The sequence below is a fragment of the Dunckerocampus dactyliophorus genome, chromosome 17, assembly GCF_027744805.1.
Source record: "Dunckerocampus dactyliophorus isolate RoL2022-P2 chromosome 17, RoL_Ddac_1.1, whole genome shotgun sequence".
Taxonomy (NCBI): Eukaryota; Metazoa; Chordata; class Actinopteri; order Syngnathiformes; family Syngnathidae; genus Dunckerocampus; species Dunckerocampus dactyliophorus.
In genome coordinates, this window is record NC_072835.1 from 9,702,034 (window position 1) to 9,729,719 (window position 27,686).

At 39.8% G+C, this 27,686-nt stretch overlaps 4 protein-coding genes across 6 annotated transcripts; 1 reads left to right on the forward strand and 3 right to left on the reverse strand.

Moving 5' to 3' along the window:
• Positions 1 to 3,034: 3,034 nt before the first annotated feature.
• On the reverse strand, positions 3,035 to 4,450 carry LOC129170012 (growth arrest and DNA damage-inducible protein GADD45 gamma-like). The gene is made up of 3 exons (XM_054757131.1): positions 4,315 to 4,450; positions 4,026 to 4,233; positions 3,035 to 3,612 (listed from the first exon to the last, which is right to left on the reverse strand). The coding sequence occupies exons 1-3, from the start codon at positions 4,413 to 4,415 to the stop codon at positions 3,499 to 3,501; spliced, it is 423 nt and encodes a 140-aa protein (XP_054613106.1). The 5' UTR covers positions 4,416 to 4,450; the 3' UTR covers positions 3,035 to 3,498.
• A 4,451-nt stretch (positions 4,451 to 8,901) lies between these two features.
• On the reverse strand, positions 8,902 to 17,020 carry nim1kb (NIM1 serine/threonine protein kinase). 3 transcript variants are annotated; one of them, XM_054757518.1, is made up of 4 exons: positions 16,874 to 17,020; positions 15,984 to 16,278; positions 15,165 to 15,433; positions 8,902 to 14,163 (listed from the first exon to the last, which is right to left on the reverse strand). In XM_054757518.1, the coding sequence occupies exons 2-4, from the start codon at positions 16,258 to 16,260 to the stop codon at positions 13,408 to 13,410; spliced, it is 1,302 nt and encodes a 433-aa protein (XP_054613493.1). In that variant the 5' UTR covers positions 16,261 to 16,278; positions 16,874 to 17,020; the 3' UTR covers positions 8,902 to 13,407. The 3 variants fall into 3 exon arrangements, with proteins under 3 accessions (XP_054613493.1, XP_054613494.1, XP_054613491.1); XM_054757519.1 differs by lacking the exon at positions 16,874 to 17,020 and adding an exon at positions 16,338 to 16,460; XM_054757516.1 differs by lacking the exon at positions 16,874 to 17,020 and having other exon boundaries at positions 15,984 to 16,353.
• Positions 10,395 to 12,658, forward strand: gadd45gb.1 (growth arrest and DNA-damage-inducible, gamma b, tandem duplicate 1). The gene is made up of 3 exons (XM_054757521.1): positions 10,395 to 10,674; positions 10,762 to 10,969; positions 11,478 to 12,658. Exons 1-3 carry the CDS (start codon positions 10,532 to 10,534, stop codon positions 11,589 to 11,591), a joined length of 465 nt encoding a protein of 154 aa, XP_054613496.1. The 5' UTR covers positions 10,395 to 10,531; the 3' UTR covers positions 11,592 to 12,658.
• Positions 17,021 to 17,941: 921 nt separating the features above from the next.
• On the reverse strand, positions 17,942 to 27,273 carry LOC129170209 (coiled-coil domain-containing protein 152-like). The gene is made up of 8 exons (XM_054757520.1): positions 27,107 to 27,273; positions 26,788 to 26,893; positions 25,827 to 25,895; positions 25,549 to 25,613; positions 24,130 to 24,265; positions 21,583 to 21,710; positions 19,596 to 19,700; positions 17,942 to 18,087 (listed from the first exon to the last, which is right to left on the reverse strand). Exons 1-8 carry the CDS (start codon positions 27,167 to 27,169, stop codon positions 17,959 to 17,961), a joined length of 801 nt encoding a protein of 266 aa, XP_054613495.1. The 5' UTR covers positions 27,170 to 27,273; the 3' UTR covers positions 17,942 to 17,958.
• Positions 27,274 to 27,686: the final 413 nt, after the last annotated feature.

The window sequence follows — 27,686 nt, forward strand, 5'->3', positions numbered from 1 at the left end:
TTTTCAAAATAAAACATAAAAAAATGAAATAATGGAAATTATTGGTACCAAATGACCCACGGTACCGGGCCGCGGCCCGGGCGTTGGGGACCACTGCCTTACATGTGCCGTTATAAAGTGTTTTCTGTATTGTGGAAAAGATTTGTTTTATATTGTTCATAAATAAGTTTGTTGATAAAAACATTTTTTTGTTTCTTTGAATGTGTTTCATTCTGATTATAGTCATGATCAGCAAATTATAGAAAAAAAAAATCACAAAATCATTCCATGAGCTTGAACGATGTTAAAGACATCAATATTGGTATTGAGAATACTGTCCCTGTATTTCATACCAACACAAGCTGCATCAGAACATCGGCATTGGCAATTATAATAATGCTCAATTATCATTGCCAGAGAGCATCATTCATTTATTCTTGGCTGAGGTGGAGCCTACCCCAGCTGACTTTGGGTGACAGGCAGGGTACACCATGGCCCAAACCCGGGACCATACATGAATGTTTTTACTCTTCTTCTCATCATGAATTGTTGACCTGTTCTGACAAAACTGCCTTCATAACTAACTTAGTCCAGGCTTTTTAGTGGCCAAACACCCATTCACACCTGTGAGTCTCCACTTAATCTAACATGAATGTTTTGGAGAAAACTCCTGCAAAACATATGGAGAACATGCAAACTCAAAACAGACTTGGAGCCACACATGCGCCGTGCTGCCAGGGCGGTAACCATTCATTGATTTTTTACAACCGGACTGCATCATGTGGAGAGCAACTGCGTCTCATTTAGCACGAGAAGGGGGACGATATTAGAAACAGCTCTCAGTATGATCCAACCAAGATGGAGTACAGGTGTACCTTTTAAAATGGTTTTGTGAGAGTACTCAACACATATTTTCCCATTTAAACATCGGGTCCCGAGTCTGACGAAAGTCAGAAACTTCAACTTCACTGAAGAGTGAAGTAAAATATGAAACAACGAAGTGTTATTGCCCACTTGAATGATGCTCTGTGTGTTTATAGCTCTAGAACGCAAGAACGTTGAACAGCTGTGATGCTATGTCAACACCTGGTACAAGCGTGCGTCTCCGTGTGAGACCACCGACGTGATTTTTAGTTCATGTTTTTTCTCAAAAAATAGTCCGTTTTTCCCACAGAAAATACATCACATTTATTTAGTTACTACTACTACTGTCACTGAGGGACTTCATGAGTTCAAGTCAAGCAAAAAGATGTATAGGGACCATTTTTGGACATTTCAATAGCTTATCACTAGGAGTTCTTATGGGTTGAATGTACAAAATTGTCCATAATGTAAGATTCAAAGGCCACTAAGGGGGTCTAGGCTTAATCCTATTTAACTTTTGTCCAGAATGAGTCCAGATTCATCAGAATCTATTATATATACTGTATATACAGTATTATAATGATATATGATATACAGTATACAGTATAATGTATACTATTATACCTCTATTATACCTCTAGTATTATTTTACTTTTTTTGTCTTCCATCACAGATTTAAAGTGGGAAATTTCAACAAATTTCATTAACAGTAGTTGAAAAGTGATCACAAATTTATTGATCCGAATATTGATAGTATCAGATCGATACTCAGGTAATGAGATTGATATTTTTCAGTTCTCCTCTGTGTTTATTTTTGTTCGTTGCGTTCATATTGTTATCTTGTTGACATTGTTGCATTGTCGACAGACATTCTTTTGCATTCTCCTTCAGGATTTTTTGAGAGACAACAGAATTCATGGCTCAATCTTCCATTTCCTGAAGCAGCAAAACAGCCCCAGACCGTCACACTACCACCACCATATTTTACTGTTGGTATGATGTTGTTTTTCTGAAATGCGGTGTTACTTTTTCACCAGATGTAATGGGACACACACCTTCCAAAATGTTCAACTTTTGTCTCGTCAGACCACAGAGTATTTTCCCAAAGGTCCTGTGGGTCATCAAGATGTTTTCTGGCAAAATTGAGATGAGCTTTAATGTTCTTTTTGTTCAGTAGTGGTTTTGTCTTGGAACTCATGCAGCCATGCAGGCTGTTTGTGCCCAGGGTCTTTTTTATGGTGGAGTCATGAGGCCTGCAGGTCTTTGGATGTTGTTGTGGGGTCTTTTGGGACCTCTTGGATGAGTCGTTGCTGCGCTCTTGGGGTAATTTTGGTTGGCTCCTGGGAAGATTCACTACTGTTCCATGTTTTCGTCAATGGTAAATAATGGCTCTCACTGTGGTATGCTGAAGTCCCAAGCTTTAGAAATGGCTTTAGAACCTTTTCCAGACTGATAGATCTCAATTAATCTCAGTTAAATTATGTTTTAACGGGGGGCAATCACTTTTTCACACAGGGCCATGTAGGTTTGGATTTGTTTTCTCCCTTAATAATAAAAAGTTTAAAAAAACTTAATTTTGTGTTCCGTTGTGTTGTCATTGACGAATATTGGAATTTGTTTGATGATCTGAAACATTTAAGTGTGACAAACATGCAAAAAAAGAAGAAATCAGGAAGGGAGCAAACACTTTTCACACCACTCTACTGTATATACACTTTTTTTTCCCAAATCAGATATTCTGTATATAATTAAAATGGTCAACAAATTCAAATCATCGATATCAAAATTTGCAGCATCGCCCACCCCATTTTACATCAAATATTTCACAACTGTTGATTCTGCAGTCAAGGACAGAAAAGCGAGAAATGATGACTTGAAATATTTTATTTGCACACTTAAAAATAGAATTGCATCCAATATGCATCTAATATGTTCATTCATTAGACAAAGCCAAACCTTCAGAAAGAACTACAGTTTTACTCTTTATGTACTTGAAAAAAAAAATTTTTTTTAGATCACACATTTTGGAGTTTACTTGTAAATGATACTACTATATCACCTATTAATAGTAATCGTATTCTTTTTTCCATTATTTTTATCTGCCATATTTTAAAGTGAAACCTTTAGCGAAAAGGCAGAGTTTCCTTCATTTTTAAAAGCATTTTAGCGTTTTTTTTTGTTTTTTTTTTGTCGATGTTAAATTTCTAAAGTGAAACCTTTAGAGAATTAAGACAATTCTGGAAAGTGGGAAACGTTTCCGCTGACTGCAACTGTTGTCATGTTGCTCAGCCAAGAGGCCATCATTAAAAAGTCCTTTTTTTAACAAGTCCTCTTCCTCAGCACCGCTTCTTCTCCTGCTGCGCGTGCTTCTCCTTCCTCTCCAAACCTCATCCGCACAAAGAATGAGGGTCGATGTGTCGCTCTTGAGGCATACCTGACCTCATTCACACAAAGAATGAGAGTCATCTTGGCATGGACGGGACAAGAGGCGACGGTTCCACGGGGGCCCCCTCGGGCCGGCGCCGTGCTGCCTGGATCGGGGAATCCTCCTCAGGAGTATCCAGGGATGAGCAGAAACAGGCTCATCCTGTCCATCAGGATGAGTATTTCCAGATGAGAAGCTTGACAGCATCTGAGACAAGACAGGAGCCCACATCAGCGTCCGGGGAGGCTGATCTCGGGGACCCAGTCGTTCAGACGCCTGCTCTCCTCGCAGAACAGGTGCAGCTTCTCCAGAGCCGGGTCCTCCCAAGAACCATCAGCTGGGTTCTGTTCAAACAAGAAGAGGAGACAGGATTTTGAGTACATAAGTGTGTTCACACTGAGAAGTAAGTTCCAACACGCCTTTAATCATCGAGGAGAGCACTGGCAAACTTGAGTGGTTGCATTAATACAATTAGAGAAGGAAGTGGATAAATAAATACATCCTCATTTCTGTGGACTGAGCAATTTTGGACACTAAGTACACAGTGAGTCCCTTTGAGAATGCCTTCTCCTGATTTTGGATCAACATTTGCAATAAAAGTGATAGATGTAACATGGATTAGTTCCAGTTCCAGTTTCTTTTTAATGTACATTATTTGCAAGCGATGAAGGAATCTAGCAAGCTAAAACGGTGGTTGCTAACTGACTAACTCACTAACACAGCGCCCCTAACGTTTGGGCGTGTGAGCCGCACGTACCGTGATGAGGACACAGTGGGCGTCTTCGAGCTGCGCCGACTTGTCAGCGACAATCTCAGTCAGACGCTGCATGTCGCTCACTCTGACGATGCTGATGTCGTTGTCGAAGCAGAAGGACTGGATGAGGGTGAAGTGGATCTGCAGAGCGATGTCACGTTCGAACTCCTCGTCCGTGGCCAGCACGCAGAAAGACACGCTGTCCGGATCTCTGCGCAAGCAAGTCGAAAGCAGGTGAGCTTCATTCTGACAATGAAGTAAGACAACTTGGAAATGTGCGACTCCAACTTACTCAGTCATGATTTTGGCGCTCTCGTAGACTCCCACAGTGAGTCGGTCCTCGCTCTGGGCGCAGACCAAAGCTTCCTTCAGGGATTTTCCAGGAGACTGCATGGTGAGCTTGTATGTGGCTTACAGTTGGGTTGATGTTGAAGTAGTTTGTGCTGCCTTCAAAGACTCTGCCAGCTTTTATATCACGCACCCAGCACACGCCGCTTCTCCCATTGGCTCTTTGAGGCACAATGGCTACAACAGGCCTGCTGGCCCCCTGCCTGCCCTCTGGGACACGTGCCTTTAGAAGTCTTCTAAAGCTGGGGCAGCTTTGAAAGAAAGGATGAAATGTAGAGACTTTCTGACCTTTTGATGATTCTTCTAATGAAACCACACAGGAGGATCACACTTCTGCTGTCACGCGCCATGCATAAGTTTACACACCATATGAGTCACTCATGCAGATACGTATGTCCACGGAGGCTATGGTAGGCTCAGTGTAGTTCTTGACAATGATGTTTTAACCTTTGCAATGCAATGATTACTATAAGTCGCTCCAGGGTATAAGTCTCACCAGCCAAAAATGCACAATGAAGAGGAAAAAAACATACTTAAGTCACATTTTTGGGGGGAAAATGTTGACAAGCCTCTCCCGACAGCATGCTGTTCAAGCACCCATTTGTGTACTTGTTCCTCTGGTCGTTTCCCCGTCAAGACGATTCCCCGCCACCAGAAGTCGATTCCCCGCCAAGCATTCGCCCACAAATATGGCAAGACGTTTCCCCGTCAGACTGCAAGGCGCAAATGTATCTAAATGGAACAGTAGGCTTTATTGACGCGTGTACGTACATTCTTACAACAGCGTAACTATAATGCATAAATATTTATAATGGTTTTTATGAGTGTGATAGTTATAGTTACACATTTTACAAGTATTCTTTTGCGTAGTAAGTAATAAGAAACAAACATTTTTGTAATAGGTTAGACCATAATCCTTCCCCGAGCTGTGGCCCTCTAGCTTTTAGCCCGCAATTAGCTTTTTTTGTTTTCTTCGTATCCTCTGCTTTTCGCCAGTCCCTCACAAGTTTCTCCTTCGCTCCAAACTTTCTTTCTGCTGCTCGAGTACCGTTTTCGTTTGCATATTTCACTTCTTGCAGGTTGTAATCTGCAAAATATGATTTTCTTTTTTTGGGGGGGGGTATTCGTGTTCCGTCTTTCTCAGTTGTCTTTATAAGCGCCTGTGAATAGTCGCGTAGTGACACGCCAAACCATAGAAGAAGAAAGAATGGATGCGGATAAGTCCGTCGTCTTCCGTTTACGAAAGTGGAATTACTTCTGCAAGTCATTATGGAGGATAAGATAAGAAAACATCAGGAGAACGTCGACTGAAGTGAGTCTGTCGGAATATTCAGATATTATGTTGGCTTGCCGTCAGAGCTCACTTCTGGTCACGTGACGGCAACGCGGCGGTGACGTCACCGTTCTCGTACTGCCTGTATACACGGCAACGACAAGCTGGCGTTTTCAGATTTTCCCACTCTAAAAGCCATTTTCAAAAAATAGCGTTTTAGGTCACCCGGGACGCGGTTCTCGTGTGGATGAGGGGCCGAAACGATAAAATATTTTGCCGTTTTGACCTGAAAACATTTCCGTGTGGATAGCCCTCAGTTGTCTTTATAAGTTGATGTTTACATTGTACATTTTCAGTGGTACAGGACTGATAGGAGTAGCAGATACCGGCACACAAGCCTAGAGCGCCCTCTCGCGGTTGTCAGTGTGAAAAAAAAACATATAGAAGTCGCTCCGGAGTACAAGTCGCAGGACCAGCCAAACCATGAAAAAAAGTGCAACTTCTAGTCCGGAAAATACAGTATATCTTAAAATATATATATTTAATAGTACAAAAATGAAATGAAATAAAAATTTCAACTATTTTTTCATGAAAAAATAATATTGAAATATTTATGATAAATAAAATTGGAATTGCTAACCGACCGACCTTTGCTTGTTTTGCCTTTTGAAACATCCATCCATCCATTTTCTATACCGCTTATCCTCATTAGGGTCGCGGGGGTGTGCTGGAGCCTATCCCAGCTGACTTCAGGCGACAGGCGGGGTACACCCTGGACTGGTCCTTTTGAAAAAATTTGTCACATATCAAACTGTTCTTCCCTCACTCAGTACTGCCAATTATTATTATTATTTTTTTTTTTTTACTGACTTTTACTGAGTTCTTAAGAGTCACTCATTGAAGTGACTCGGGTACTCGACTCACTTCAGTCACTTGTCATAAAGCGCATGCGCAGAAGTTGCATCCGTGAGCCAGCGAGGCTCGAGTCGTCTTCGAGCACCCATGAGTAGGGTTCAGATTCTGATTCCTTGTTTCCATTCCGGTTCCAGACAATTCTCAATTCTGATGCTTTTAAAGTGTCATAAAGGTTTGCATGGGTTAAATGAGGGCGCAAAACCAATTTTTTACAGAGCACTTTTTCAGACAGCGTATAAATATCAAATCATTCAACTGGAATATAAATGTTAGGAAGTTTCTTTATACAGGAGTACACTTTCACAAAAGATGTTTACTTTTGAGAAGTAGTATACTTTGTTTGCTACCTCAGTGTTGCTACCCAACCATGTTAAACGAAGCTCCGCAATATAGGATTCACTGTTATTTTTGTAGTTAGAGCATAGCAAGCCTGTTTATGACTTTCTAAATACAGATTTTAACATTATTAGACCCCCGTAGCCCTAAAATAACACCCCATCCTCCTATTATTCATTGTTTACACCACATTGCAAGTCTTATGTCGCAGGGACTCGAGACGGCCACTCGCTAGCAAGCTAGCGAGCTAACCAGTGAGCCTCGAATTTGTTTCTTGTCAGCCAAAACTGACCACTTCCACACAGAATGAGAAAACTTTTTTTTCACCCTATCATTGTTGTTGGACACCATGGCTGACTGTATGCAGTGTTAAGGTAATGTAAGGTAATGCTTTGTGTCATTACTGCCACCTAGCGACCAGAATACTACATATAACTTGTATTTCTATATGTTTTGACTAATAAATAGGCCATAATCTAGCATGAAACAGTGATCATTTATTGAGCTGCAATATTGCGAAGGATGACTGTCTATATATAGAAAGAGAGAATCAAAATATGATGAAGAATTTAAGAAATACTTTTTGAAGTATTTCACTCTTTGTGTAGTGGATCTATAGAATATGACTTTCACTTTTTGTACTGAACTATAACTGAAATAAACGTTTTGTTTTCTATTGAGATGCGCCTAGATAAATTCAAATACCCTTTGATTTTTTCTTTGATTAAAGATAAGTGAATGAGTAAAGAAACACCGGGGTATCTCAGAAATATTGTTGATTACAAATGTTAATTCATCATATAGTATTATGTTGTGCTGATGAATTCAGAAAACCGATCCAAAAAACAAACACACACACACACAAAAACGTGACTTTGACTTCTGTAGTTCCAACGGGTTTCTGCTCCCAATTGTACTTTTCCAACTTAGGACATGTTTGCGTGATGTAGCTTGTCGGCAGCGGCACACGCCACCCTGCTTTGCATGTGTAAAGACCTCAGCCAAGGCGCGTGGCATCTGCATGTATGTCTCAAAGCTTTATCTCGTCGGTCTGCATCCGTCTCCATGGCGACCGCGGGGCGCCATCTGTCCCCGGGGGAAGGTGAGGGGAGCGTGGACAAAGGAAGTCGGTCAACACCTGCTGCGGGCGTGGGCCGCACACGAGGCGCTTATTCATTCATTCCACTGTAGGGGACACGAGGGGGTGGGCGGTTGGATCCAAAGATCGATACATGAGTGGTATCCTTATCGGAGCGATAGGAGCATGATGTATGTTTGTGATATATGTTTTATTTTGTTTTCACAAATATCTGTTTAATTGTTGTGTTGCTCATATTATCACATTGTCGATTTATGTTTGAACGTAAGGACGGTATTGTTGCTTATGGTGAGTTTTTTGGCGCTATTGTATTAAACATTATTTTGCAGTTTTGTATTATTTTTGCTCAGTTAAATGTAATTAAAGACAACAACTGGATAACTGTGTTATTTTCTCGATATTGTTATTTATTTTTAATTTTTAATTGTTGTAGTTGATCTATTTTTGTTCGCCTAAAATCGTTGTCACATGTTTCTGACTTTCAACTCATTCAAATCAGAAAATCATCCAATGATTTGGAAACGTTTCAAGTAATAAGAATCAGTATCAGGATCGTAATATTGGCCCTGCATTTACTTGGTATCGGATCGATACCAACTTTGTGTTATCGCCCGCCTTTTGCGCCCAAGTTTGCAACACAGATTTCACACCCCAAAGTTATTTTAGTATATTTCAAGACTTTTTCTTTTTTACTTTAGCAAAAGCAATAATGAATAAAACAAATAATATATCACTTATATCTTATATCACCAAGCTTATTATTTTTTATTTTATTCATTTTATTTTATTATTTATATATATTACGATCATCATCTTTGAACATTTTTAATTACAATTTCAAATATGACTGTAATGAATAATCTAATATACATGGAATGAAGCAAAGTCCAGCCCGGGGGCCCCCCCACTTCAGAAAAAAATCAAATAAAATATAATAAAATAAGTGCAGTCTGGACTTATGATATAGTTTATTTCAAACATGCCTAACAAAGTTACACAAAAGAACCCAATTCAACGTGTCCGAAAAGGAGTAGGAAGAAGCAGATCTGATTTAATCCAACTCCTCCATGCCTCAGCAGTTATTTATAACCTGCAGCACTTTCTAGCTGACTTCAATTACAGCTTTGCAATGAGGGGGTGGGACGCAGCAGGCCACAAGCGAGGACCACTTCCCCCAAAGCAACATCTGCCGCTCACTGCCCCGGTGTGGCAGATGTGTTGCAGCCACAATGGATCGTATCGATTTTGCACGCGCCTGCCTCGTGGCAATGCGAGCGTATCAATCCCACCGTATCTCCGCGTGATCTAGCACGAGCGCACGTATACGGGAGAGAAACTGAAAGTTGCGTGTTTGCAAGTAAACACTTGTTTTGTTGCTGCAATAATGCCCTTGTTGTTGCACAACACAACACGCTCGACGTTCTCTGTGATTGCAACACACACGAGCTGAATCCGTGAAGTGATTTTTATCAGCGTGCGCTGCTGAGAGATAAGAAGACTTTTCAGTGTGAAAGTTTGCACCGTAAGCTAAGTGTGACCCCTTTGGCATTCAAATTTAATCAAAACTCAGACAGCAGGGCAGCACATGTAGACCTGTGCACAATAGATGGGGGCGCCCTGGGGTTGGGTTGACCTGGGTTTAGGTTCGAGGAGGGACGGAGGGGGGGCTCATAGCGACACTTCTCCATCTGCCGCTTTGCCTTCACTTTAACAAAAGAGTGATTGAATCATTGTTGCACCGCCTCCTTTTTCCACACAGGCAGTGGCGTGGTGCCGTTTGGATTATTAGGCAATTTAGCAAATAAGTGTGGACGAATATGCGGAAATAGGTATGCACCGATACGAAACAACGTGTGCACAAAGTTAAAGCGTGGATGCATGCACATTTGCATTACATTTTGTGTCCCCAAAAAAAGCATGCAAGGATTTTTGCGGACAGCTGATTATCACGTGGTCTGCGTGAAAGGCACGCACAAGGTTCTGGCACGCGCTGCTCATTTGCATTTGTATGGGTGCTCTGATAATAGAAGGCTTCTGCGCGCGCGCGCGCACACACACACACACACACACACACAATAGGGGCACAGATGGCACCGTCCACCTGCCCTTTCTCTGGACAGCAGATAGTTAAAACTTTTAAATGCTTTTTTTTTTACAATCATACAAGACAAATACTGCATACAGTATAATGCATGTGAGTGTAATATTTATGTACTGCATTCAGTTGCCCGCACAAAAAAAGAAAAGAAAATATTGTTGCACACACACAAAACGAGGGGGGTTCAGGGGGTGCGTGGCGCGATGACCCCCATCAATCTGCCACGAGCCAGAAGCGTGACAATAGTATTATCATACCAATGCATTGAGGAGCTGCAGCCAATCAGAGAGCAGCTCTTTCACTGCCCTCGCGCGAGCTGCTGTGTATAAAAGGAGTGGAAGGCTCGGAGGAGAGGACATTCCGCTCTTTCTACGGATATACTCAAAACCAAGCTTCCAAGCTCCCTCTCTGCTTTTTTGAGGAATCAAACCGTCATCAGCATGACTCTTGAGGAAGTTCTCACTCAGAAACCCACCGAGCGTGCTCAGTGCACCGGAAAAGCCCTGGAGGAGGTGCTGATGGCCGCCAAAGACAACGACTCCCTCACCGTGGGCGTCTACGAGTGTGCAAAAGTGATGAATCTGTAAGTATTGCACCTGAGGTGAATTCACATCACCATCCTGTATCTTTACAGGTGATATCTAACCCAGTTCATTTTTATTTTGCGCAGCGATCCAGACAGCGTGTCTTTCTGCGTGCTGGCCACGGACGAGGAGTTCGAATGTGACATTGCTCTGCAGATCCACTTCACCCTCATCCAGTCCTTCTGCTTCGACAACGACATCAGCATCGTCAGAGTGAGCGACATGCAGCGTCTGGCTGAGATTGTCGCTGACAAGTCGGTGCAGCTCGAAGACGCCCACTGTGTCCTCATCACGGTACGTGCAGCTCACACGCCCAAACGTTAGGGGCGCTGTGTTAGTTAGTTAGTCAGTTAGCAACCACCATTTCAGCTTGTTAGCGTCCACCGTCGCGAGAAATGGCGATTAAAGAGAAACGCAGTGTTCCTGGAACTGAAACTAATGTATGTGTCAGTCACCACTTACACTTAAATATGTATATATGTACGTTTTGTACTTAGTTGCAGAGGGCGTGAATTTTTACAGTGTAGTGCTGTCCCAAATTGATTACTGCTCTTGCATACTTACCGGAAATGACGGTAGCAATATTTTCCACTTCCTTTTTTCACTAATTATATCCGGGTAATTATTTCTCAGTTTGAATGCAAGTAGCACTCAAATTATGGAATGCGGGATTTGGACGACACATGAGTTGGATACAGACAGGAAATAAAGTTAAAAAAAAACAGTCATAGTCTTTAGTCCACTGTGCATGGGTAAGAGAAAGCGCATGTCAAAATCCTGTCTCCTCTTCTTGTTTGAACAGAACCCAGCTGATGGTTCTTGGGAGGACCCGGCTCTGGAGAAGCTGCACCTGTTCTGCGAGGAGAGCAGGCGTCTGAACGACTGGGTCCCCGAGATCAGCCTCCCCGGACGCTGATGTGGGCTCCTGTCTTGTCTCAGATGCTGTCAAGCTTCTCATCTGGAAATACTCATCCTGATGGACAGGATGAGCCTGTTTCTGCTCATCCCTGGATACTCCTGAGGAGGATTCCCCGATCCAGGCAGCACGGCGCCGGCCCGAGGGGGCCCCCGTGGAACCGTCGCCTCTTGTCCCGTCCATGCCAAGATGACTCTCATTCTTTGTGTGAATGAGGTCAGGTATGCCTCAAGAGCGACACATCGACCCTCATTCTTTGTGCGGATGAGGTTTGGAGAGGAAGGAGAAGCACGCGCAGCAGGAGAAGAAGCGGTGCTGAGGAAGAGGACTTGTTAAAAAAAGGACTTTTTAATGATGGCCTCTTGGCTGAGCAACATGACAACAGTTGCAGTCAGCGGAAACGTTTCCCACTTTCCAGAATTGTCTTAATTCTCTAAAGGTTTCACTTTAGAAATTTAACAACGACAAAATCATGCTAAAATATATATATTAAAAAATGTATGTCTGTTCTCTAAAGGTTTCACTTTAGAATAAGGCTGAAATATAATAACGGCAAAAAAGAACTTAACTTGTGCAACTATTGAAAAAAGTAAATTCCAAAATGTCAAAGTAAAAACAGTGTTATATTCTCAAAAGGTATCGCTGGAGAAATTAGCGACAAAAAACAAACAAAAAAAAACCCTATTCTAAACTATTCTCTAAAGGTTTCACTTTAGAATATGCTTGACATAATTGAATGTTAGATATAAAGACTTTTAGTTATATACTGAAGAATTAGTCATTGTTGAAAAATGTGTTAAAGAAATTGTTGTAAAATTACAAGTGGAAATAAACTGAGATAATAAGGATCTTGTGTATGCATTTTCTCTGGTAGATATCGTGTGTGTGTGTGTATAGTTGAGTGGGCTAAAGAGGAGGGTTATCAGGCTTGTGCTAACAAAAGTTTAAAGCACAGCAAATTTGTCTGAAAGGGGCTCTGGTCTGTCATCTGCTCCCCGTTGTTGTCCCCTGCAGCATAAAAAGAACAAAAAAAGACCCCCTCCTTTCCCTCTCGTCTAATCTCCATGTGTAAAGCCTGGTGCACAATGGCGCAGCTCTGGGCCTGTCAGCCCCAGCGTCCCGCACACAGCTCCTATTGTCTGGCCTGCAGATGTCTCTGCAGCCAAGCCATCTGCCATCCCTGCAGGTGCAGGTCAGTCAAGGCTGGGAGGGGAGGAGCTACGGTTTTAGTTTGCACTGCCTTGCCAATAGGGCAAGGATCTGGTTGGGTCTAGCTGGTTTGGACCGGTTGTGGAAATGGGAGTCCTCCCATGTATCATCTGGTGTCCTGCCAGCTGCTGTCTGGACTACTATTTACTCACAGCAACCTGCTGAAACTTTGGTAAAGGATCCATAAAATAAGCAGTTTCAGCTGCTCCATGCTGTAATAAGACCTGCATGATGCTTTTTCTACCTTTTAAGCTTTAATTGAGTGCAGCATTTTTTTTCATAAAGAAATAAAAAACGCTAGATAAGACAAAAAAATCATTTGTCATGCTGATTTTTGCTATGCTGGTATGGCAAATCTAACCCATTGCATGCAATTAACAGAAGAGAGAATAACATTTTGTTTGTTGTGTCACAATATACATACTGTATACTTCTAAGGAGTAGGCTTAATCAGGCACTTTCTTTGAAAGTCTTAAAAAAAAGTGGCCCCAAGGATGTCATATCTCAGTATGAATAATTCACAAAGTGCAAACATATTTAGGTTAATGTTAATAGAAAATCATAATGTTTGTATGCACTGTATATTTTTTAAAACTGCTTAAGAAGCCTATGAAAGCACACAGAGTTTGGAAGTGTGCCTGAGACCCCGATATGCTCGAAGCCCCTCCCGCTTGGGGTCCCGCACCATCCCTCGGACCACGGGCAGACTGTCGCAGCCCCGCCTCCTCTGGGCCCGGTGCAGCAGGATTCGATAGACCCCGGTGACAGGGCTACGGCTGTTGTTGAGCTGATTGTTCCGTAAGTGTTCTGAGGTGATCCCAAGCTTCTCCAGTGAGCTTCTGACCTCCTCCATTTCATCCTCTTCCACAATGTCCCTTCGCTCAGATCCTTGGAGAGGGCTCGCTGTCTCCTGAGAGGCCAACGACCAGGGAAACTCCACTGGTAAAAGCCAATCGCAGCCCAGCATCTGGTCAACTGCATAACGCTCACCGGGCTCTGGCTTCAAGATGCCCCTGATGAGCCTCTGACAAGGACCAGGAACCCAGGGAGGGATAGTGTAGAGGCCTTGGATGATGCAGCGTCTCAGTTTGCCCATGGTTTCAGCACGGAATGGCATGGTACCGGTCACCATGAAAAAAAGAATGACCCCCATTGCCCACACATCCACTGGGGGGCCCAGGTAGCACTCCTCCCTGAAGAGCTCTGGGGCGGCATATGGCGGCGAACCGCAGAAAGTGTCGAGGGCATCATTTCGGTTTGAAATCTGCGTGCTGAATCCAAAGTCTGCCACTTTCACACAGCCACTGGTGGTGAACAGAACATTCTCTGCCTTCAGGTCCCGATGGATGATGTTAATATTGTGCTGCAATGCAAAATATTCATTTCATTATTCCTGTATGACTAAATGCTTTGATTATTACAGATAGTATGATAGAAACAGGGGTTAAAATCCTTGGGGGGAGGCAGAGATAGTGTCAGGTCATACCACTCTTGGTATTGCTGGCTGAGCATCTAAAAACCTGTAGACAGGTAGGATACGGACTGAGAAGAATGACACAATTTGCCTTTTATTGCCAACCTAAGGCACACCTGCACAATAATTATGCTGTCTAATCAGCATCTTGATTTGCCGCACGTGTGGGTGAATAAATTATGAATGCTCACTTAACACAGCGTTAAACAGATTTGTGAACAATATTTGAGGGAGATAGGACTTTTGTGTACATAGAAAAAAGTTTTCGATCTTTGAGTTCAGCTTGTGTAAAATTAGAGCAAAAACCAAAATGTTTATATTTTTGCTGAGTGTATATAATAAAATATAAATAAATGATATATATTATTAAAATTATTATAATTTATTAATTATAGTATATATTTTGTTTACATTATTAGTGTATATTTCTTGTATTTTTATTTTTTTTTATTATATTATTTTTTAAATAATAATGATTGATTATTATTAGTATATTTTATTTTATTTGTACAATACTAATATTTTTACATTTTTTAAAATGATTTTTATTGTAATTAATTATGCCATTTATTTTTAATTAATAGTTAAATTTAAAGTTTGTTGTGTAATGTGTGTACATTGTGTCTATCAGACACTTGGCATCTTTTTATGTCCTCTTCATAAACTACTGAAATTTTACTGGTCATTGTGATGGTTAAAAATGATGCATGAAGTAAATATGTGGTTGAGATTATGCCTTTGTTCATCACTAAAAGCCATGTTTAACTTAAAGTCAGTTTTTATGACTTGTGTTCAACACAGGTTCCGCTGTTTGCAATCCAGCCATGATCAACCATCAACTGCGTGACAGGAAAACCAGTCAGATTGTTGCACACAGCATGGTCACCCACCATATATTTGATGGCAGACAGCATCTGTGAGAAGGTGATCTTGCTGGTGTTCTCAGCAAGTTTTCCTTCGTTGCAGATCCTGTTGTGTAGGTCCCCCCCGCCGGCATATTCCAACACCAGGTAGAGACGGCTCGGCATCTCCACCACTTCATAGAGGCGGATCACATTGGGGTGCTGCATGGAGTCCATGCTGCTGACTTCCCTGGAGAGAAGTCGCTGGGCTTGCGTGTCAAGCCTCGTCTTGTCCAAGATCTTAAGTGCCACTTTGTCTATGAGGACAAATGACAACAAGACTGTTGACGTTTTCAAAGGCTGATATTTGCTGATATTAGTGTTGTAATTGTAATGTGACCTAGGATACTTGTTAGATAACTATGATACTGTAGATGTGGTAGTTATTATAGCAAAATTATGGAGAATACATACAAGAATAATAACACACAAACAACTAGAAGATTATAGTACTAAGGATTACTGATAAAAGTGTAGTCGTCAAGGATCCTTAACTCCTATAACTAGGATAACTAGGAAATATAATTTTTTTAAGTACAAAAAGGAATTCCATTCAGACACAGTCACAAATGGCTCTATCTTTCACTCGAATGAGCGCTAAGAATGTTTTTTAAAAATGCCTCCACAAATAATACGTGATGATGGCAGTGGTTTGACACATAAAGAAGATTATTTATATTCCATCATGTCATGTCATCATTTTTTAAAACAGAAGCTTGATGTATTCAACCTTTGTGGTAATATACCGTAGTAGTACAATGCAATAAACTGAATATATTGTCAACTCAAAGCAATAAAATCACTAACCTCTAGTCAGAGCATGAAAAGCCATTTTGACTCTGGAGAACGTCCCGTGACCAATCTCTCCTCGAACCTTGTAGAAGCCCACCCTGCGTCCTATGATCAATTCCTTGATGGTCCTCTCATTCTTGTGCATTTCTATTGTGAGCTTCTGCAGGGGGGTAATGCGCAGTGGGGTATCTGCCTCTTCATCCTCCTCTTGGTCCTGGTCCGAGCTGTCTGTCAGACTGTAACGGCTGTGGTGGAACCTAGGGTTTGATACTTGGAACTGTCCGGAAGGCATTTCTGAAGATACTTGTATCTGCAAAAGTTTGACAGGCAATTGTACAGAGTATAACAGCAACGTACAAATCCACATACCTGTCAATCCCCCCATTTTCTCCGGGAAACTCCCGTATTTTGGCCTTCTTTCTTGTCTCCCTCCCCTTTAAAGACTTCCCCTTACGTTTCCCTTATTTTAACTTTCACACAAAAATGAATAAATCCTCTCCGGTACTGTGAGTAAGTGACAATAGTGACGGTATCCAGTCTTGAGCCAGAGCAATCTTTGAGGACCATGGTGCAGTGCATTGGCAGGGGGCATTCGGGTCTTTACAATTTCCCTTATTTTCCGAAAAATGTTCCTTATTTTACAAATGCCAACAGGTATGCACATCTTGTACTGTTACAATACAGTGTGCAAAAAGCCATGAGTCTTAATGTAACACAATACTGCTGCAAAGCTGAGTGCACTTTTTTGGCGTAACCACCTGAGGACACGTTTCCAGGAAATACCTTATATTTACTTGCAACATTCACTTACAGCACACATTACACTACGGTGCACACAAGTACGGTCAAACACATTAACCAGATAAACACAAGACATATTTAAATGAACATTTTCTACTTCTTACCAAGTTTCCGAATTTCCAAACACAGATGTGGAATCCTTTTCAAGGTGTAAAACTCAGACCTAACCTCGAAATTGTAACATAAAACCCATCCTTGCCTTCCGATGGACTGGACTACAATACTACTGATGGGTAACAAGGATTCTCAAGACACACCCCCTCACCTCTGCCCACCTTTCACCCTCACTGAGGAAAGGTTCCCAATTACGGTGTCATGAACTCTAATACTGTTTTAAGTTAGGTCTGCCCCAATCCCTGAAACAGCTGATATCAGTTCAGACTAAATAAAAACAAAGCCCAAAACAGCTGAGAAATGAGCTCACATGCAACTGAAAAGTATCATATGTCAAATGGTTGCTTTGGTTTAGCAGATTGGCTGTGTTAAATGCAGCCGATCAATTGGCTTTTGTGAGATGAAATGTTACGCAATAGTATTACACAATGTTCTCGTTGGGATTAGCGCTGTGTTCCCTCTCGACACTGGCTGAGCACCACAGGTAAAGGGATTACAAAGCATCATGTCAGCTTCACCAGACGGCGATTCGCCATTCAGTTGTGTGAGAAGTAGCGTGGGAACGGCTGAGATGTATAACTGCAGATTGTTTACCCCTACACGCCATTACGTTGCAATTTTGGCTCAACAAATGTAGATCTAATTTCATGGAAAGATAAAGGATTTCATGTAAAGTACAAATAACCCATCCATTCTAAAAGAAATACCAAAATAAGTTTACCTATCTGAATTGCAGTTAGGTAACCTTTTTTTTTGCTTGAAAGAAGATATACTGTACAGAATTGATTTCTTGAATGGACTTGAAACTGCCCTTGTGTTGTCTACCCCCTCCTATGTGGGTATCTGATTGGATTAAAGCCTTAGACAGGAATACCGCCTGTGTTTAACTGTGATCTCAGCACACTGGTCACCTGTCCGCATGTCGGTTAAACTGCACAACGGACAAGACAGGACATGAGCCTCATGTCCGTTAGGATAATCAAATAAATAAAATTCACGCACCCAAAAATGCTATCACCTCAGGAACCTAAAGATGAGATAAATACTTATACTTGAAGCTTAGCTTTAAAACAAACTAGGTCCTTCTTTTCTTCAAACGGTTGTCATTGAGGCTGCCAACACGCTGGGTATCTTCCAGCTCTTTGATTCTCTGACGCAGAGCCTCAATCTGCTTGGTCTTCTCTTCCTGGATGAACTGCAGCTTCTAAAGGACAAACAAGCGCCGTTACAGAATCAGAATAGTTTTATTGTCGATGTCAGTGAAAGGTTTCACAACCTAGGAATTTTGCACGGTGCGATGGTGCAACATAAAAACATAAACTAGCAATAATAACAAACAGTAAAATGATAAGGGCATGCAAATAAAAATAGACTAGGGTAAAGAAAAATACACATGATAGATAAAAATAGCTCAACTCTGTGCAAAATAAATGAATAATAAATAATACATGAATTATAATAATTATAACAATATAATTATATTTACAGTATGTATGTATATAATAATAATAGAATATTATAATAATTGGCATGAATTACAGTATAGGGTTATTCAAAAAGAATGAACTGACTTCAGTACATAATATTTTAGGAAAAGGAAAAACTCCAGCCAAGCCACAAGTAATTTACTAACAATCAAGTTTTATTTCATGTCCTTCAAGTGTTCAATGTGGCCACCACCTGCAGCACGTTCATTCTTTTTGAATAACTGAGTATTCCAACAACAATTTCAATTAATTATCTTTTTTTTTCCAATTCAGTGATTGACACTGATTGAGTTGATCTGTACTTTACATGCCAGAAAAGCCAGAGTTTTCCTTCCAGCATTGCTTTGATGCAAAAATATATTTCTTAACGTTTGTTAGGCTTTAAAGGTCAGTCCCTCCAGGATTTTGCAGGCTTAAAATACCTGAAAATACCTGATTTGACAACAGCTTTTTCAAAAGTTGCAATGTTTTGAGTTTTCTTTTAGCCTGCGATTTTACCAATTTGCTGTCAATGCTTTACTGTGAAGGCAGTTAATATGACAAAAATGTTTGGGTTAAACCATTTTAACAACGCCCATTAATAATGTTTAAACACACACCAGAGATGCAGCCAAATAATCACATGTTCCGTGTTTACAGTACATTTTAAAGTTATTCGCCTTGTTTATTTTAGTGCTTGCAAAGGCTCTGGATGCATCAATTTCAGTCCTGGTCACCTGAAGTGTTTGCGACACCGTCCAGGCATTGTTTTGTGGATGAAAAGTGCCAGTCAAGTGATAATTGCTTGTTTTCCACCACAATTTTGCACATAGTGTAAAACAGTTTACTGCCACTTTCATGCAAAACACCAGGAAACTGACTTGCATGGACTTTAGCTGTAATATGTGTTAACAAATGTGATGACTGTAACATTTCCAAGTAAGTGTGCCTTACCGTGGTATTGTGTAAAGTATCACAAGATTTGCAAGTTGTAAATATGGAACTAAATGCAAGGGTGGACTAACAGTCTAAGTGAAATTTGAGGTAAAGGTGCTGTGGTTGGATAAAATTGAAAGGGCATGAAAAAATGGCGGGGATTGGCCTTAATAGTGAAATCAAATTCCTGGAGAGACTGACTAGTTAAATATGGTGGCCACAACAAACTATCTATTTGGAACCAAACTTTCAATAGATTCTTGAGAACATGAACATGGCTTTAAGCAGCATTGTTAAAAAGCACACTCACCCGCTTGAAGAAATTATGTGCCGTGTTGTTGAGTTCATGTTGTTTCTGCTGCTGTTGCTGGTTACACTGAGCTGTGTTTTGCATTCTGCTTAACTTTGCACCGAACTGTAAAAAAAAATCAAATCAGCACCAATCAGCCTAACAAGCATCAAACCAAAGCAAATTATAACACAAGTCAATCTACATTTTCATTTAGGTTAATGATCTGCAATGAGGTGCAAGTCAATTATACTTATTTAGAGTTTTGAACATCAAGACTTCAATGGCAACTTCAACAAGTAAAGTTCTGTAATACCCCAAACCGCCTGACAGTGTGATCTGTATTAGTGGACCATTACCATTAAGACTTTTGTGCAGTGCTTGCACAAATGTTGCCATATAATCAGGTAAAATCATGTTATAATAATGTAAATGACCTCTAGGCTTTAGCACTTGCATGTGCACAATTTTTTTTATTTTGTTTTCTGCATATCATTCACCAAATTATAAATATGTGATAATACAGGTCAAATGTACAGCATATATGTACCACTTCTACAAAAGCCCACAATTTTTACATGTCTTTATGCTTCAATTGTTGATATTTCGCATTTTACTCACTGGGCTTTGAACGCACCATAGTTGTGTACTGTTGTTTACTACGGAAGCACTAGCTTTAATTGGTGTTTGAGGCATATCTAGGTCTTAAACTTGGATTGTGCTTCTATGCCTTCGTCAAGAGTGAACAATAGCAATTGAAGAGAGAAGGGGAGGATTTTGGAGCTGAAGCTAATCTAATAATTACAACAGTCACTGTTGATGTGTTGATCCAAAATCAGAGGAGAAGGTCAACATCAAGCTAGCAGGAGGATTTGGAGGGGCAGGTGCGGGCAATTTCTGTGTCAAAAATAGATATTCTTAGATATTCTATAGATATTCTTATGGGTGTATCAATTACTTGCGGATCAGCACCATTGGCTAATAGTACCCCCCAAGAAAAGTAGGAATCTTAACTACTTTAGGTTTGTATTTACCAGTGGCTTAAAGGTAAATTACTGCGATTGGCTGGCGACCAGTCCAGGGTGTACCCCGCCTGTCGCCCGAAGTCAGCTGGGATAGGCTCCAGCATGCCCCCGCGACCCTAATGAGGATGAAGCGGTATAAAAAATGGATGGATGGATTAAAGGTAAATTACACCTGAGAGGAAGCCAGGCAGTGGACAGTGGAACCTCAGTTAGCATGTTTTTCTGTTGTCAAAAATTTACGGCAAAATTTTGCTGTAAGTTTTCCATTTTCCGGTTAGCGTACAATATGGTGCACGTGTTGTCGTGTTCTTAATACACTGCGTGAGTCTAACTGTGCTCTTAATGCATTTTTATCACATAACGTCCTTGTTAGCAGCCTATTAGTTTGCTAATTGGAAACAGGAACTGGAAGTCAGCGCCATCGCCCATCTATGATGTCATCAGCAGTTAACTATAGTTCTTAGCTAACTAAGACAGTGACGCCACAAGTCCTTGCTTTTCTTTTGATCACAGCTGCAGAATAGTCCACCATGGCGCCAAAACAATGGCAACTGCCTGTATTTTGATAAAGGAGTTGAAAAACACTATTGAATTCAAGAAATAACTTATAGCAAAACACGAGGCTCCTGTGCGTGCTGATCTCCCTTCATCTTTGTCAACGATCAAGAGAAAAGTGACCTTAAATGTTCATTTATCCCTTTCATTCATCATTTATACGCATTTCCAAGTAAATGCAAAACTATAATTGTAAAACTATAAAAACGTGTAAAGCCGTATAAAAACGTCTCTCTGGAATGAAATCATTGCATTTACATTATTCATATTAATATGATTATTCACATTATTCTTATGGCAAAACTTGTTTCGGTTAAAGGACATTCTGGAAGGGATTCATGAACCTAACCAAGGTTGTCCATAAACAGAGCAATAAAATATCTCCATCTCATTCAGCAGCACTCTTGCACGAGTAACTTTTATTTTACCTCCATTTGCAACTTCAACAACTCGCTTTGCTGTTTTCTCTCCTGGTCCTTGAGCGTCTTCTTCATCTCCTCCAGATCCAGGTCTTTTTGCTCCAGTAACGCGTTCACTTCGGCCTCTTTAGCTTTCACTGCGGTACCAGTCAGACCACCCAAATAGTACAGTTAGATGGTTAAAGGTTGGAGAATGAGATCTAGAAGTCTGAAATTATGAAATATGGTTTTACATTCAAGAGAGAATATCCACTTCACCCCTTTTTTAAACCACATATCCCCTTTTGGTGGATATGCTGAATGTTGGCAAAAGCCAGACTTCACCCTGGATACTTCCAGTCACCTCCAGTCACTATTGTAGCTGACTTAGGGCGAGAGGCAGGGTACAAGAAACAAGAAGTAGGTTTTAATATTAATAAATAAAATATTTTTGTAGTTAGAGCATAGAAAACCAGTTTATGACCTTCTAAAAATGTTTTTTTAAAACATTATTAGAGTCCCATAAACATGAAATAACACCCCTATAGTCACCTTTATACTCCTTTTACTTTATACTGTATAGTAGACATGATAAACAATAATAAGACACATTAGCGTCGGGAAAGTTCCTCGTTGTACTGTCTCAAACATAATGTGGGTCGATCGTGAATGGCATTAAAAAAAATATCATCCATCACGACTATAACGTTTGTAACTTAACTTCAGTCTGACATTCATCTGCCATACGTAGACCTACACTCCGACATTGTGCACCACTTGTACGCAGGCTACGGCATATCTGAAGTGACAGGAGAGACAGCCATCGCTTTAACCATAGCAATACTGTATACCGAGCTAACTAGTTAGCCTCCAATTTATTTATCCTAAATATAAGAATGGGTTTGAAATCGAGTGAGGGAGAAGGACAAAATAAGCAGGCAAAAACATACTACTTCCACACCACAAAACAGTGATCATTTATGAATTCATTTTGGAAAAAACGCGAGAGTGAGGGAGCAATGTTCGAATCGCGAGGTAGCGTAGGGACGACTGTATATACATTTGTATGTATTAACACTTCCAAATTAACTGAAAATTCAAGTCAAGGTACCACGCATGTCTGCAAATCTACTTGCGTAACACTCGTCTCTTTCATAGTAGCAGAACATCCGAATCACACTTTAGCCCTGAGCAATGAGGGGTTGCGTTGAAAGACTTTAAATTGTGCATGTTCTGGATTTCTGAGCACACTTAAATAAAGCAAATTGTACTTCCGCATTAAGAGTTACGAAGCGAGCGATAAGAATATCCACAGATTGTACTTGTATCTTTGTCTTTCTGTTTATTTAGACCACACATACTCGCATAATAAAGATGTTCGGCATGTCCGTGTGTAACCCGCCCTGTTTCGCACTGCCCACACGGGGGGCACAGGACCTTCACAATGGGAGACGAGAGCGCTGACCACACAGCCAAAATCCCGGACTGTCGACCGCGTATACAGCGCAGCTCTCAAGGCAGGGGGAGTGAGGTTTACCAACGTACACTTTGCGCAGCCTCACAGGCTGGCGTCTGTTACACGTGGAATTGCACTGTTACGTTACAAATTTATTAAAGCCCTGTCCACATGGGAACATTCTCGGGATTTTTTTTTTTTTTTTTTGCCGGGTTGAAAAAAGTTGCGTCCACACTGTGGCGGATTAGTGTGTAGTTGCATCCAGACAGGAATACAGTACATCACGGAGTGAAAACGATGTAATACACAAGGTACACCTACGTGTGGCGCTGTGAACAGGCACGCAGACGGAACCACATGACACACCAAACCATTGAAGAAAAAAGAACGGCTGCGCATAAGTCTGTCGTCTTCCGCTTACGAGAAGTTACATTACTTCTGCGAGTCGTTATGGAGTATAAGACAAAATATCAAGAGAATGTCGACTGAGGTGAGTCATGTCCATCGTAATATTCCCATATTATGTTGGCTTGTCGTCATAGCTCACTTCTGGCCACGTGACGGCAACGATGCGGCGATGGGTCGGTGACATCATCGTTCTTGTATTGCTTGTCTGCAGTATTTCAAAAAATATCGTTTCAGGTTACCCAGAACACCATTCCCGTGTGGATGAGAGGCTGAAAAAATAAAACACTTTGCCATTTTGACCTGAAAATGTTTCCGTGTAGATAGTCCCTTAGTTACTGCGTTATTTTTGACAGCCCTAACTACATATTCATTTTTTTAGTATCAACATTCAAACTCTTTGTTACATTTACACTTTTTTGCAGTTGTTTTCTTGCATTTTTAGAACACTTAAGCTTCACATACTGTATGCCCTGTATCAGTGTCTGATAAAGTCACCCCTCCCTTACAAAGTTCCTCAAAACTCGATCAAACTGTGCAGTATGAGACGCCACAATGTTTCTATGCCATGATTGTGACTGCGTGGTGTACTACTGTCTTGATGTGTCTCACCTACCAGGCGGATGGATTATCTTAGTGAAATTGACGTGTATACTAATAGAGATTTCGACAAAGTGGGGCAGATTGCGTGAGTGAGGTAGACTGTGAGATTTTACATTGATTGCCGGCCTGGGTGTGGGCATCTTCCACCTGCTTCCTGCACTGCTGCATGACTGACTCTAGCGCCCTCCCGTGGCTCTGTCTCTGTGCTTTCATTTCACTGTGCAGTCGCAGGATCTCAGCCTCCCCATCCTGATGATATAGAAACAAGACGCGGTATATTACTCAGCCATGGCATGGTATGGTTTATTTATTTCCGATATGCTTAACAATGGAGGGTTACATTTGTCCGAAAAGGAGTAGGAAGAAGCAGAGTTGATTTAATCCGACCACTTCTCAATGTCTTATTACTTATAACTCATTCATACCATTTCTATGTTGATATTCACAATATTTTCTTTGTTTACATATTTTCATTTTAAGTTTGTTCTCTTCCTGTGGTTAAGTGTTACCATATTTAAGGAAAAAAATTCATAGATGCAGTGATTAAGGAAAGAAAAAGTGTCATAATATAATATATTAGATCCTAATAAGCTAAAATAAGTGAAAAAAAAACAACTGACAGTATATAGCCTCTGCAATATTAAAGGAAGAAAAAAAGATGTTAAAAATAGAATATAAATGCAATAGGATTAATTCCATATCATGATAAATAAATTCTAAAAATAAAATAAAGTTAGAAATATCAGAGATGTCATAAATATATAAAATGAAATATATATATATTTAGGATCTTCATGTGTTTAAGTAAGGAATGTGCACTTTGATATTTTTATGTATTTAAAACTTTTGTAAAACGAATAAAAAAAACTTTATATGTATTTACAGACAAAACTTTGTGTTATTATTAGTTATTAGTATCAACATTTCAGCCTCCTCTCTGTACATTGTTACTTTTTGCTGTATTTTTCCCACTTTTGCTGTTCATTTTCTGTTCAATTTTATTTAATGTGCCGCAGGTCAATAAAAAAAAACAAGCTGCAATTGACCCCCGGGGCGCTGTTTTTAAAATCCACTTACTGAAGCACTTTGAGATAGGGTGGATAAAAATAAAATATTATACAAACAATTATTATTATTAAACATATATTGTAGTAAACAGACAGAAACACAACATTTGTATTCAAAAAATCTTCATGTTAAAAGGCTGCTAAAAAATCTATAGTTTGATTGGTATGAGCAACCTCACAGAAGTAACTATCCATGTGATTAAAGTCCAAAAAGTGGACAATGTAACATTTATGACTTAAATTTGACTTTCACTTGAGTATTTAAACATGTAACAGTATGTATAAAGTTCATTTAGCTTGAGCTTTAAGGTCCTATATACATCATGCTTAGCTGTTTGACACATTGTCATGACTCCAAGATGGAGAATTGAACTAACTGGATCATTTTTAATGGGATTGCGCCAACTATTAGGCGAAAAGGAGCCATTTACCTTCGTACAGTACTTTAGTCATTCCCGTTCTTACCTCTGCTGTTCTTTCAATCTGTTTTCTTAGGTCGGCCATATTCATCTTCAATGACTCATTCTCCACTAGAACATGAGAATATGAGAATATGTGATAGTGATTGAAGACTATAACCTCAGTATAATTGTGGTGAGTCTGTGACAAACTCAAAACAAGTTCCAACCAAAACAGAGTAACTAAAATCCTCTTTCACAAGTTTCGACAAATCTTTGGATAGCAATACATTACTACTAAGTAGTAGTACTTCATTTAACAAGTGTACGAGTGTTATTAGTCACCTCTGAGGTTGCACTGCTCCTGCAGAGTCTGCTGCAGGGTGTTCACTGTGACTAACAGAGTGTCTCGTTCTGAAAGAGTTTGTCAAAAGGGCACAAGTAGATATTTAAAACACTAACCATACCAATTACCACCAATGTGTGTAATAATATAATTTATTAGAAAGTATTTCTAAGTTATACAAGCCACTTTTAAGACACGCATGCTAACTATGTGAACTACAACTATACCGCCGCATTAATATTATTTGCACGACTGCATTATGTTTTAATAACTCAGTTACCTGCAGGAGAATGTTTTTGAATGTTTGATCAAAACTGTCAAAAACTTCAAAACACGCATTTTTTTATTTTAATTTATTTTTTAAAATTTATTTTAATTTAAAATTAAATTTTTGTTTGTAAAAAAGAAAAAAGTTTTGTTCTTTATTCATATTTATTTTAAACATTTATTTATTTATTTATTTACTATTATTATGATTAATGTTGTTGTACTATAATGTATATTTTGTTGTATTATAATGTATATTTTATATATACATAGAAAACATGACATGGAATGCAGGAAGTGAACTACATGTACTGTACTAGATGTAGAATGGATGGGAGGTAGGATTAAATAAGCTTTGCTTCTTCCTACTCCTTTTGGACATGTGGAACTGTGAAAAAAATAATTCACGAGATGTATTCCATTGTAACCTTCATGTTGAAATAAACTAAACCAAACTAAACTAAACTAAAATTTTCAGGCAGCTGTTGTAAATTCCCAATGTTGTCAGGCATGGTCAGTTGTTGTAATTTGCCAGAATGACCACAAGAGGGTGATACATACATATAGAGTACATTAGTGAACGGGTTAAAACTCATCACTTATCACTTAGACAATGCAGTAGTTTCCTGTAACTTAAAAGACAGACAAGTACTGCAACAACAAAGGCATTAAAAACAAGCAACATGAACTCACCTTCGGTCAAACGTTTCTCCTTGATCTCATAGAATTTCACGAGTTTATTGGCATCGTCTAGCTTGCTCTTCAGCAGGTTGTTTCTACCATTTAATTCGGTCATATTCTGTTGAAACAATGATCACAAGCTGATTCAACAGTGACAAGATGGCCGTCAATTTTTTTAAACGGACGTTTACGTTTAAGAGTTTCATAGTTTGTGGACAAAATAGTGCAACTTAACATTTAACACAGGCAACCTCGCATGAAACTCTCAATAAGAATCAGGACTGATTCATCACTGTTGACTTCACTTTGTGTGTTCAAAGTTAAACATTACCTGTTCGACTATGGCGAATTCCTTTACAAATTTATCAAGATTAACACTGTTGACCTTTGACATTCCGAAAACAAAATGTTACAGATAAACCTTAAAATTGGTGGCGTGAGCAACTGAGAAGAAAGCTGAGTTCCATTTAATAATGCAGTTGTTCCTTTGATAATCAATACCAGCGGCGGGAGGATCGAGCCAAATATCGATAATAAAGATACCAAGGGTTGTATCAGTACCGATTTGATACTAGCGTGATTAAATCGATATTTTCAGTACTTATTTTCACAAATGTGTATTTGTTGTGTTGTTTATATTGTTATATTTATATTTTGTTATATTGTTAACATACAAAAAGGGCCACGGGAGACTATGGCACCAAAAAGTCAAATAATTTTGCTTTTGTTCATTTATTTTATTTTTATCAGTTGCATGTAATAAAATGAATAATTGTTTTTTTTAATATTGTTACATTGTCTTCTATTGTTGTATTTATATATTGTTCACAAAAGTTTGTTAAGAAAAAATGTTTTTTGTGGGGGGTCCACCGATAATTTTATGTATTTTTTTTTTTATTTTGTAAAAGGGC

What these genes read in the sequence shown, in the direction of transcription:
- LOC129170012 (XM_054757131.1), bottom strand. Translation starts at nt 4,415, where the DNA reads ATGCAGTCTCCTGGAAAATCCCTGAAGGAAGCTTTGGTCTGCGCCCAG. An exon ending in AGCGCCAAAATCATGACTGA is followed by an intron (nt 4,234 to 4,314) that starts GTAAGTTGGAGT and finishes TTGCTTGCGCAG; the next exon opens with AGATCCGGACAGCGTGTCTT. An exon ending in CCCACTGTGTCCTCATCACG is followed by an intron (nt 3,613 to 4,025) that starts GTACGTGCGGCT and finishes TTGTTTGAACAG; the next exon opens with AACCCAGCTGATGGTTCTTG.
- gadd45gb.1 (XM_054757521.1), top strand. Translation starts at nt 10,532, where the DNA reads ATGACTCTTGAGGAAGTTCTCACTCAGAAACCCACCGAGCGTGCTCAG. An exon ending in TGTGCAAAAGTGATGAATCT is followed by an intron (nt 10,675 to 10,761) that starts GTAAGTATTGCA and finishes TATTTTGCGCAG; the next exon opens with CGATCCAGACAGCGTGTCTT. An exon ending in CCCACTGTGTCCTCATCACG is followed by an intron (nt 10,970 to 11,477) that starts GTACGTGCAGCT and finishes TTGTTTGAACAG; the next exon opens with AACCCAGCTGATGGTTCTTG.
- nim1kb (XM_054757516.1), bottom strand. Translation starts at nt 16,353, where the DNA reads ATGGGGGGATTGACAGGTATGTGGATTTGTACGTTGCTGTTATACTCT. An exon ending in TTTTCATGCTCTGACTAGAG is followed by an intron (nt 15,434 to 15,983) that starts GTTAGTGATTTT and finishes TTGTCCTCATAG; the next exon opens with ACAAAGTGGCACTTAAGATC. An exon ending in TGTCTGCCATCAAATATATG is followed by an intron (nt 14,164 to 15,164) that starts GTGGGTGACCAT and finishes TTTGCATTGCAG; the next exon opens with CACAATATTAACATCATCCA.
- LOC129170209 (XM_054757520.1), bottom strand. Translation starts at nt 27,169, where the DNA reads ATGTCAAAGGTCAACAGTGTTAATCTTGATAAATTTGTAAAGGAATTC. An exon ending in AATTCGCCATAGTCGAACAG is followed by an intron (nt 26,894 to 27,106) that starts GTAATGTTTAAC and finishes TTGTTTCAACAG; the next exon opens with AATATGACCGAATTAAATGG. An exon ending in TGTTGAAGTTGCAAATGGAG is followed by an intron (nt 19,701 to 21,582) that starts GTAAAATAAAAG and finishes TTTTTTTTACAG; the next exon opens with TTCGGTGCAAAGTTAAGCAG.